Source organism: Hyalella azteca, unplaced genomic scaffold (genome assembly GCF_000764305.2).
Source record: "Hyalella azteca isolate HAZT.00-mixed unplaced genomic scaffold, Hazt_2.0.2 contig1742, whole genome shotgun sequence".
NCBI classification, from domain to species: Eukaryota; Metazoa; Arthropoda; class Malacostraca; order Amphipoda; family Hyalellidae; genus Hyalella; species Hyalella azteca.
The window spans coordinates 65,443-77,391 of NW_025932043.1; the positions used below are offsets into that span (position 1 = coordinate 65,443).

Genomic DNA, 11,949 nt, shown 5'->3' on the forward strand with positions numbered 1-11,949 from the left:
TATTTTTGATGGTAGAATGATGTACTTCATCTGAATTTACCTTTTAATCATATTGAGCTGCATGTTACAAAATTACATATATCATATATGTCAAACGCATCTAAGGTTGCAGTCAGTTTTTTTTTCAAAATCGAAATAAATATCATGAGACGTGGAGCAAATGCCAGGCACATTTATTCAATAATAAATAAGCTTGCATTGTTTGCGTTTCGTACCCGTTAGTATTCATCACGGTCTTCTGCAACCGCAAACTTGTCAATTCACACTTATTCTGTGCACAAACACTGCAGGAAATTTGTATAAAAATAGGCATTTTCAATTTCGAAGCAAGCATGGAAATTTTTTAGGGAGAATTCGTTTATATAAAATTAACTACAATTAGAATCTAGATGAAGTTAAAATTCATCTTTCCCTAGTCTAAGCTTTACCCTCATGTTGTACGTTCCTTTCCCTGCATTACGGTTAAATTATTATAGTAGCTTTCCATAATTTTCCTTGATCTGAACTTGAAGAAATTCGTCTAGGAGAAAATTAATATAAGACTTCTTATTCCTCTGGAAAATTTAAAAAGGATAATTTTACTTACTGCTGTCATCACAACAGCTGGCCGTGCGACATTTCTGCCCATAACTGCAAATTCTCTTCAGACGAAGAAGAAGACTTGAACAGAATTTGGCAGTTGTACTGCTTACAAAGGCAGTCTATTGCGCGATATAAAATTATTTAATTAGAACAATATTGTATCAGTCTAAAGTGACTCTTTGAAAAAGAGACAATGGCTGATTCTGAGGAGAAATCAAACAAGCTTGACAGCCCAGTTGAAGACTCTGGTGATAAGGATACTTTGGAGGAATCTAAAGAGGTAGGCCTAGTTGTTTATTATTTTTTTTGCCACTGTTGGCCTTATGAATATGTGGACATTGACACTTTGACAGTTTCCATTAGGCCTATGTTGCGTAGGTGTTTCTTATTCAAGCTCAAGAGACTTGATGAAGAACAATTCAAGGATTAAAAACAAGAGGTTTTGGTTCTAATCTCCAATCTGAAAGTGAATAGAGCTTCAAATGCGATCTGATTTGATTGGCTGGCTAACCGCTTCTCCTTCTGAGGGTATCCTCCAACTCTATGGCTCCAGCCTCCAAAGATCCAATCTGAATTATTGGGCTAAATTAAAAAAAATTAAAAATAGTATATATAGTATATTGTATATAGTAAATTATATATAGTATATAGTATTAAGGGGAGCATGTCAGTCAAAATCTATTTTCTATATTTAGGGAAGGATCATCTCCAACCCTGGTACCATAAAAGGGGGTTACTTAGACTCCTGGGGTAACTTAGACCGGGTGGTAAAATCAATTATATTTTTTGGTAAATTATCTCCAAATAACTCCAGGTTTTGGTGCATACCATAGTGGCAAAGCAGAGAGTTTTTTAGACTCTTCCTCAAGTTCATTTTTGAGTCCTATAAGTAGACCAGGAATGTATCTTGGATACCAGAATTATCATACATAAGAAATATGTTAAAATCTTGAGTAAATGAGGAAATTAAAAATGAACTGATTCTAAAATATCACTGGTTTGCCACTATGGACTGCATACTGCATTGTAGTAGAACTCTTCTAGTTACATATGCAAATGACAAACTTGAGGAAAGTGTCATAGTTTGCAAATGGGGGGCGCCGCCNAGCAATGATGAAACGTCACAAAATGTTGCCATATTTATTAAAAAGCCTTTAGAATGGAAACCTACCAAATCCCTATATTCCGTCACTTTGTGTGGCAACATCCGACACGTGGTGAGTCGTATTGCGTTTTGAATGAACATTGAATTTGAACATTTTTTACTTTGGTATTAGTCATCTGCAGTGGTCTGGGAAATATTTTGAGCTTACTAAAAATCTGAAGGCCTGCCGGAGAATTGTCCTACTGGCGCAGTGATTAACTGTCACTCAATTGACACTTTAACAGTTGCAATCACGGTCTACTTAGAGTTTGAGACTGTTATGCACGGCCTCATTTTTGTTGATTTAAAATCATCTAATGGAATCTGGAGAGAAGACGAGTTCAGCCTACATGTCAGAAAAACAGTACCATGAAACACATGTGACCGCAACTAGATTAATGTGTCTAGTCAATTGATGCCCTTCTCACATGTTACAAATTCTCAATTAACATAGGTAATGTTTATCATGAGAACAAACCATTTATCCTTATGCTGATTTAGCACCCTTGTACATCAAGACAAACCTTCACAATTTTTAAACCTTCACAACAAAAATTACCTTCACAATTATTACGTGAAGGAAAGAAGGGTTGCAAAATAGAAATATCAACAATTTGATACAAATTTAATTTAGTTGAATAAAATAGATAGAATTTTCTGCCATTGCAGGTGCTTTTAATAGATTTTATACAGATGATGTATTAGCTTGGGAGATATTCCTTGGTCACTGAATTTAGAGATTAGCTGTGCAACTGGCCGCAAGTCCAGCCCTAAATTGGTCCAAGACAATTGTTTGTTGCTGTCTTGTGTCCAAACCTAGAGTTTGGAAATGCTGTGTGATCACTAAAATTAGAAAAAGACAAAAATTTAATTGAGTGTTCAAAGAGGTGCAACAGTAATAATTCTGGGATTTAAAGGAAAACCTTATGAAGAAAGCTTATGAAGCTTCCAAGCCTCTGTTATCAACATGTGCATGGTGACCTCATTGAAGTATACAGGTATACCCACAGTTTATATGAAGTCCCAGAAGGAGTCCTAGAATTTGAAACAAGATCCAAAAACTGAGGCCATGGTTATAAACTAAAAAAAACTACTGTAACTCATCCATAAATCAACATTTCTTCTTGCTTTGAGTCACCGACATGTGGAACAGCCTCCATGATAGCATCATTGACACTCTGAGTATGAATGCCTTGAAGAACAGACTAGACAAAGCTATGCAGGAAAATATGTTCAGTCTTTAAATGCCTAGCTCCATATAGACCTGGCAATTAGTCTAGCAGCTAGGTATCTCAAACAATCATCAGTTATGGAAAGATCGGGTTCAAAAGGCCAGATGGATCCCTTGTGGAATCAAGTCAAGAAAAGTACAAGAATTGGCAACCGACCATGGGCCTATTTCTTCTGTGCTGACGCTTCTATTCTTATTGGTCCGTCTGTAAATGAATGACCAACAGTCCAGCTTTGATATCCCAGCTTGTGTATAAGTGTGTCATAAAATTTTTCAACTAGGTTGACTGCAGAGAAACTTGACATCGCTTGTTTAAACCATGTAGGTGTCACTTATTAAAATCATAGTGGTATCACTTGTTTATAACATAGTGGTATGGTATTACTCCTTTAAATATTATATAGTGTATATAGTAAATAGTATATATAGTATATTGTATATAGTAAATTATATATAGTATATAGTATTAAGGGGAGCATGTCAGTCAAAATCTATTTTCTATATTTAGGAAAGGATCTCCAAACTTGGTACACATATGTGAAATTAAAAATGATGACTATTTTGTTCATGTGAATTATAATTATGTGGCCATTATAGACTTGAAATATCCTTTCGTTCTTGTTGAATTCTCACAAAATTTTACACTTAACACTTGTTATTGTTGAATACTGAGAAAAAAATGTGGGACATGATAATTTCATTCTATATTAATTTTTTATTATGGCTGTAACTCATAGATCTTTTCACAGATAGACTTGGTTACATACCGTCAAACAGGGTAATAAGGGATGGGTGGGGTAATAAGGGACAGTCCTCCGACATTTTGTACAATTGTTGTAGCAGCTAAACTAATCAAAATTTTGCAAAACTAAAAATAGTGGTATAAAGTTCAACATTTTTACTATCTATGTAGCATAAAGCAAGCTAAGAAATCATACATTTATTACCTCTAAAAAAATCCCTGGAAAAAAGTGTGAAAAGTGAGATTTTGGGAAAAGTACCTCTACTAAGGTCTGTAGCAATAAAAAAATTGTTATATTAAAAAGTTTTACTTACATATAAGTTGCATTCTGGTGTTGGCCTAAAAACCTGATTGACAGAATTTGCATATCTCATTACAAAAAAAAAAATATGGCGGCCATTTCTGCAAAACAGGGTAATAAAGGACACCTTCCCAGGGTAATAAGGGACACCTTCCCAGGGTAATAATGAACACCCCTAAAAATGCATTAACAGTAGAACCTTGTAGGGTTGGCAATGATTAAATCATGTGATTAAATCACTTGATTTTTTATAAAAAATCATGATTTTTTTGATTTTTTCAATTTTTTTTATTTTTTCATAGATTTAAATATATTGAGTGGCAGTCTTTAATTTATATTGAGGTATTGTTATTCATGGTTCAGTATAAATGTACTATGAATGACAAATTGGTATATAAACTTGTTGCCTTTAGTGTGTATTAGGTTCCAATAAATTGAATGTTTTAGGTACAGAGGCATCATGTGTGCAATACATTGTACGTAGCTAGCAGCTTAGCTAATTCTTATAAGGCTATAAGTAGTCTTTAACTATTTGACTATTTGTTATATATTGATTACAATATCCAATTTAAATGGGTTAGCTAGCTTATACAGGGTGGGGCAGAACTAATTGAACAATTTTGAGGCAAAATAAAAGAGTAATGGAGGTACATAAAGAAGAAAATTTATTTTCCTCAAGATTGGCATAACATACCATTTAAAATACTTATGTTTTGAAAACATTATCAGGGAGATGGGGTTTGTTAGCTGCATCACACTGTTGGAGTCGTTCTCAGAAGTTTTCTACAGCACATTCACACATATGGCAAGGCATGGCCATAACCTCTGCTGCAATAATCCGTTCCCTTGCTGTGGTATGGTGTGAGGGCAACTTCTGAACACCTTTCTTTTAGATGTCCCCAAAGAGAGAAATCGCAAATGCTCACATCAGGTGACCTCACAGGCCACTGTAAATCACCCCTCACAGACACCAGACGTCCGGGAAACAAGCGTCTCAAAACATTGAGTGACATTCGGGCTGTGTGAGCTGTAGCCCCATTCTGCTGGAACAACACATCTCCCAATGCTTCATTTAATCATTTTCGAAAATGTTTTCCATCATGGGCTGCAAGAAATTTTGCAACATTGCAGCATAGCGATCGGAATTCACTGTTACGGTTACTCCCTACTCTGAGAACGACTCCAACAGTGTGTTGCTGCTAATGGCCCCCATCTTCCAGATATTGTTTTCAAAACATAAGTATTCTAAAAGGTATGTTATGCTAACCTCTAGGAAAATAAACTTTCTTCTTTATGTACCTCTATTACTCTTTTATTTTACCTCAAAACTGCTTAATCTGTTCTCACCCACCCTGTATATTGAGAGGTTGAGATTGTTTTAGACAATTAGAAAGATTTTCCACCCTAATATGAGTATTCTTATTATAATATTCAATTTCAATCTTTAAATATGTGAATTTAAAACTAGAAACAAAACAATTACAATTATAAGACTATATATAAAATAATTTAATGCAGTGAATGGATATAAAATATTTGAATTGTGCACATGTTTATTTCAAACAGTATTGATTTTCTCATAACTAAGTCTCGTTTCAAGTCGTATGAGGTTTGTTTATCATTCAGTTTATGTTTAGTATTGGTTTATTGGTCTGAATTAAATGGGAACAGTGCAGTCAGTCACTCAGTCACTACTAGTCGGTGTGTATAGAGGCTAGAGTCTGGTAGATTAATAGGACATGAAACTAGTAGAAGATCCATTGATAGTGCTATGCACTGTGCTATCAGCTACCATCTGTTATGTGACTCATCAATGTTTAGAAGATCTGCATTCCTGAAGTGTTTTTGTATATTGAAGCCAATTAAATGGTCAATATTTAGCCCATTACCTTGCTCCATACAAACTTTACAAAGCTAATGAATAGACTTGTCAATAATTGTTTACCCAAAAATCCCTAAGTGGTAAACACCACCTTGGCCTGTTGGCCATTATTGAAGGCAATAAGTGCCCTTTTTACCCATCCATTATGATCCATATACTGTTATTGTAAGTAGGCTAATTGCAACTTAAAAAATAACACTTCCAAAAGACAAAAAAGTTGAAAAAAATGAAAAAAAATCAAATGAATAAAAAAAAATCATGAAAAAATTAAAAAAATACCTGATTTTTTTATTTTTTTATATAAAAAAAATCAAAACAATCACCAACCCTTGAACCTTGGTTTGCAAATTCTCCAGTTAACAAAAAAATCAATTAACAAAGAATTTTGATTACATTTAACTTGTTCAGTGAAAAAAATTTCACTTAACAAAAATTAATGCATCATCAGGCATCACAAAATTGTGCATAGAATGTCATAGATAGAATTGAGCACTGGGCAGCAAAGAATGAAAAGTAAGTAACCTAAACTATGATTTATTTCTCCAAAAAATATGATGGTTGTCATTAAAATATTCCTTCCTGTTTCAGGTATGTTTTTTAAATCTCTTGTTATAGTGAAATCACTTGACTCAATTAAAATGGTGTGCAATTACAAGCTGTCCTGTAAGCTTACAGATACAGAAGAAATGCTATATGGCTACTGATATGATGCTTGCAGCAGACAAGGTCATTGTCAATGCAATGCTCAATGGCATGTCCATGAATATGGTAATATCACATCAATAATACTATAATTTATGGATATGGTAATATATCAACAAAGAAAAAAAAACAAGTAAAAATCGCAGAAAAGTTATTTATCCTACATTTACAATTTACATCATCTACAAAGGAAGAGGAGGACTTTAGGGTACTGTTAGTAATGGATGAGTACACTCAGCATGCTTCAAATATTTTAAAATCAAGTTTTATTTCAAGTGTCTCTTATTACCCCATTCCCAGAAAAATTCGGGAGGCTTTTATATTGCGTCTGGCACCTTACGAATAGTATATGGAATTTTTTGAAGATGCCATATGATAGCCCTTGCAAAGACCTTTAAAATGGGCCCAAACTTGTTTATGAAATGTTTCAGGGTAACAAGTTATTAACAAAAAAGCTCAAAACCGTCCCTTATTACCCCGTTTGACGGTATGGTAATACCAATGGAACAATTCATGTGATGGGAGTATTCACATTTTACTGGATTCTCAGCCATGGCAATTGGCAAATAATTGTATGGCAAATGAGTTTCAGAAATTTTCCCTCAGGTGTCTGTGAAATGCATGCCCCTGCTATAAACTAGGGATCACTGTACATAGATGAAATGGTGATGATTTAAATGTTACGGCATTTGTTGTGTTAGTTATAAATGCCTTGGAAATTAATATAGTTTGACAAGTGCATATGGGAAACTTCAAGTAACATGCTTAGTGAAACTCTTTAATCGTTGACTAGCTTATATGCCTGTACTAAACCAAGCTTGCAAATGGGTAAAAATATTAGTAAACCAATGCAGTCTACTATTTTATTTACTCTGAGAAAGTTAGCATTTTGATTCAACAATTGTTTATAGTTTCAGGGCATGATGCTGAGTTTAAAAGTAAATCAAGGAATAAATTATAAAACATTTGAAAGGGGCCAAGCTCTCTCCATAGTATTTACAATAGATCTATATTCTATAATAATAAGAAAATATTGTTGATGTAATTACAAATATAAGAATTGCATAATATTGCATTTCAAATTTACTGATTTGAATAAATTTTTTATAATATAAATAATGAATCAAGTTTTTAATTATATGAGAGTTTCAACCATACTGTTAATAAGAATCAAGCCTAATGTTTTTAATGCTGTGCAGACTGCTCGCAGCATTGAGGCAGCAGAGGAAGCTAAATTGAAGGCTCGTCTGCCACAAGGGATGATGGGGAGGCCAGCAGCTGGTCACTCGGCATTCTTGCAAAAAAGGCTTGGCAAAGGGGTTTGTAACATGTTTACCCTTACTGATATATGCCACAAAATATATAAATAATGACAACTACAAATTTTTTCCATCTGCCAATAAGGTGATGATGTAATACAGAACCCATTTATTTTTTAGTAAAATTGTTACAACCTTTTGATTTACTATATTATTTAAATTTAGTTGCTCCTGAATTTTTATTTCAAGTCCAAATTTATTAGTTATTCCATTTCCTTTGTTATTAGTAGTTTGCTGTGCATAATTAATCCCTTGAAGCTGTCAGAGGAATATGGAAAACTTTCCTGCCGAGTCTGAAATGTGACTAACGTTAAAATACTTGTGATCAATATTACCTATTTTTTCAATACCGTGAAAAGAGCAGTTGATTAATTTATAATATACAGCCACTACAGTTTACATTTTTATATAGAATTATGAACAGACTGGTTTACAAATGGTGCTATGTATATAATATATTATTTGTTTCATTCAAAAATGTTTTTTTTTATTATAAATGTTGTTGTTGGTTCATTTGTTGTTTTTTCTGTTTTTTTTTTTTTGTTCGCTGATTCTTTTGTTTTTTTTTTTCTTGTTGGTGGGATGTTATGATGTGGTTTTGTTTTGTGTGGTGGTATTTTTTTTGTCTTGTTGGTGTTGTGTAGTGGTTTTTTTTTTTGTGAAGATTTTTCCATACTGTAGAATTGGAAGGTAACTTGCTCACTAATTGTTCAACTTAACAGCCCATGTTTTTAACTTATCCTCTCTTTTTAGTAACAGATTTTTTTATTTGTCTACAGCAAAAATATTTTGATAGCGGTGACTACCAGATGGCCCTCCAGAAACCCAACAACAAGTCTCGGATGCCTCCCCTGCTGGCACACAGCACTGGCGAGGCTATCCCCACACCTGACACCGTTCCTATCAGAAAAACTTCTATTATCCAGCAGCCAAAACTGGCTCCGTCAACTGCTTCATGAAGGAATTGTGCATGTGGCAATATCGGGTGCTGTTGCGAGCCAAATCACAATTCATCTTAGGGGGAGCTGAATGGTGGGGCTAGTGCCGTGGCACTCAAATTTTTTGTGCCATTGTTTTAAAATTCTGCTTATCAGTCATTTTGTGTCCAAAATTTCTTTTCCCGCCATTGATATTATACTAGTACCTATTTGTGCTTTCAACATCCGATCAAACCTGCAACAAAACCTCGTTCTGATTTTAGGAGACACCTCGTAATCAATAAGGCTTTTGCTTTGTTGGTAGCTTATTTTTGAAAATTTATTAGATCAATACCAACACTTAAGGTGCAGTTGTTTGATGGATTGTTAGGGTCCTTCCTATTTCAACAGCTTTGTCTATTTCTTTCACCTCAAGTTTTGATTGATAGGACACCAAAGTTTCTTTGGAGTAGCCTTGGGCTTTGTGTGATAGCATTATTGCTATCGCAGATTATTAATTGACCAGTATGATTCAAAAGTTGAAATTATTGATGAATTATTGACGGTTTCTTCAGTTTACTTGCTGTTGCAAGTCTTTCATCTTTACCCATCCATAAACTTGCACGTCTTGGTTAAGAATAATATATTCGGGTATCGTTAATGTATTGAAATTTAAAACTAGATCTTGATCTGGATGAGATCGTTAGTTTAATGGATATATATGCATTTGATTATTTTGCAAAATTAAATGGATGACAGCGATTTCACTTACTTAGAGATTAGTCCGTGATGCGGGTACCTGGTTATTGTAATGTGTTATCGATTGCGCGACGCGATGAACAGAAGCATGCATTATTGCCAAGCTCTTTATGGCGGTTGCCTATGTGCCTCGTGAGTGCCCAGTTGATGCTGTATCTATTCGCATTATGTTTGAACACGGGACACAACTGATTAATTTTGACCGGAATGCTGCCAAAGTTCAGTAGGTATTCGTTCCAGTTCACCTAATCAAAACAAATAATAGTACGTCAACGGAATATCTGTTATATTCAGCTCCAATGAACACTTGCACGACAAGACAGACACCGATGCGTTGGTCAGACCAGATTGACTGTTTGATACGACACCTTCCGATCCATGCTACGACTGTCAGTGTCATTTGCTATGATTCGCAACGGAGTATCTTGACGTGTGTATCATTTTTATCATATATTTTTTGTGACGTATATAGAAACCTATGCTTGTGTCCCTCTATAGTTCTATCGCTAGAAAAAATTTCACCAATGGGGCCCTCTTGGTTATATGTTCTGCGTTAAAAGGTATCATACGATGTAGCTTACTATCCGTTTTTATGTAATAAAAATTGATTGTGTCCTCCATATTAGGTTTTACTTACCAGTTTCGTGAAATTTTCTGCTTGATTACGTGCAACTGCGCAGACCACTGAAAGACTGCAATGATATTTTGGTCATTTTTCTTAGATTAAAATTTCTTATGGGTATGCAAAAATTTTAGGTCAGCTAAGTCTCGACATAGAATTTAAGATAAAATGCGCTAAAATTGTCTGCGTCATTTTCGATGAAATGTCACTAATCCTTAGGGATTTCGCGTTCATATGGGGATTGTTCCTGAGCGCCCCACCCCTGAGCTCGCGGTGTCTGACTGCGGGCTTCAGTTGTGGGGTTAAGTTATTATGCAGGTAGTATTCCTTACATTTCCCTTCTCTGTCTTCCTGTATAAGTGACCTCTTGTTTAAGTGTCTTCGTTTCTGTTGCTTTCCACCTGTCCCTCCTTGTTACTTCGTCTCTTTGAGATGCTAACGTTGTTTCTTTCAGCCAGCCTCAGCGGGCTGGACAATAGAGACCTTCCACCCCTTGTGAATGAGGAACAATTCTTGCCATGAGGAACTTTTGATAACTGACACCTTCCGCCTCTTTGTTGATGTTCATCTCGACTTCCGGTGCGTGATAGCTAAATAGCGGAAGCGCTAGTAAACATTTGGCCACTAAACTAACATGTCACTAAGCAACAAGACCGAACCAGCTCGATCACTCGAAATGTGCGCGAATCCAGCGCTTCATTGGTCCCAGTTATGTTATTTTGCGTTCACCGCAATGAATCCTTATCTTTTTTTGGTGTTTCCATTTGTAGAAACTGTGAATTTCTAGGCTCCATCTGCCCTGTGGTGGCAACGGTGATATTGGTACATAAGGGTACGCACACAGTGGAAGCAGGTTTGCCCGCGCGGGCAACCTGCTCCAACCTGCCACAAGAATGAACATAGGATAATAATGTTAGTGTTCACAGTGAAAACCTGTACGAATAGGCTTCTGTGTTCTATGGTTTCAGGCGCCAGCCTGAGCAGGTAACCAGCACGCTGGCAACCTGCTTCCACTGTGTGCGTACCCTATCGTTTAATCGTTATTGAGCCAACGGAGAAGTTCTCTAAGCCGGAATAAATAAATTAAATTGCGTGACATCATTTGAAGTGATAATATAAGAAGCTGCTGCACTCACAATAATTGCATAGACATGATATAGCACAGAAAACAAATTATGAAATAATTCCATACCTGATTTCCCTCCTGCTTGAAAAAATACCGGATTTTCCCCCCTCATTCTTGCCCGGGGCGCATGCCGGAGGCCAGCTTAGCCAAACTTCACACTTGGTTCATATTCCTTTCCATAGGTAAGAACGCTAGAGCGCATAACGGCCTATGAAGTCAAGTGCTCAAAGGCATAGCGCCGGATGTCCACAGCCACAAAATAAGCTTGCCAAATGTAAACATGGCCATACTGCATCTGGCCAAACCTCTTCAGTCCTAATTTATACGAGTTACAACCTTTCTCCACCCAAAACAAACCTGAGCGGACCTAACCTAACCTCATTGGCTGCAAGAAGTTAGAAAGGCGGTCCAAGTGTGCTGGTAGAGCCTGTCATTGGCTGCAAGAAGGATGTGAGCCAGGACAGCGTGAATAGATTAGGCCGGAGTAGGTACAGCCGGATGGAGAACTGCTTGCTTACGAGCGAGCATGCTTAAGCATTGGATGAAGACCAACGGCGCTATTATCTTTCGGCAGTGTGTCGCTTGTCTGGATTACGGAGTTCAAGCGTAGTCTGCGGCTCCT

The 11,949-nt window shown here is 36.0% G+C and overlaps 1 protein-coding gene across 1 annotated transcript; it reads left to right on the plus strand.

Moving 5' to 3' along the window:
* The first annotated feature begins 618 nt into the window (after positions 1-618).
* On the plus strand, positions 619-10,199 carry LOC108667463 (cAMP-regulated phosphoprotein 19). The gene is made up of 3 exons (XM_018154487.2): positions 619-862; positions 7,784-7,903; positions 8,683-10,199. Exons 1-3 carry the CDS (start codon positions 776-778, stop codon positions 8,860-8,862), a joined length of 387 nt encoding a protein of 128 aa, XP_018009976.1. The 5' UTR covers positions 619-775; the 3' UTR covers positions 8,863-10,199.
* The last annotated feature ends 1,750 nt before the right edge of the window (positions 10,200-11,949 follow it).

What these genes read in the sequence shown, in the direction of transcription:
- LOC108667463 (XM_018154487.2), top strand. Translation starts at nt 776, where the DNA reads ATGGCTGATTCTGAGGAGAAATCAAACAAGCTTGACAGCCCAGTTGAA. An exon ending in CTTTGGAGGAATCTAAAGAG is followed by an intron (nt 863 to 7,783) that starts GTAGGCCTAGTT and finishes AATGCTGTGCAG; the next exon opens with ACTGCTCGCAGCATTGAGGC. An exon ending in AAAAAAGGCTTGGCAAAGGG is followed by an intron (nt 7,904 to 8,682) that starts GTTTGTAACATG and finishes ATTTGTCTACAG; the next exon opens with CAAAAATATTTTGATAGCGG.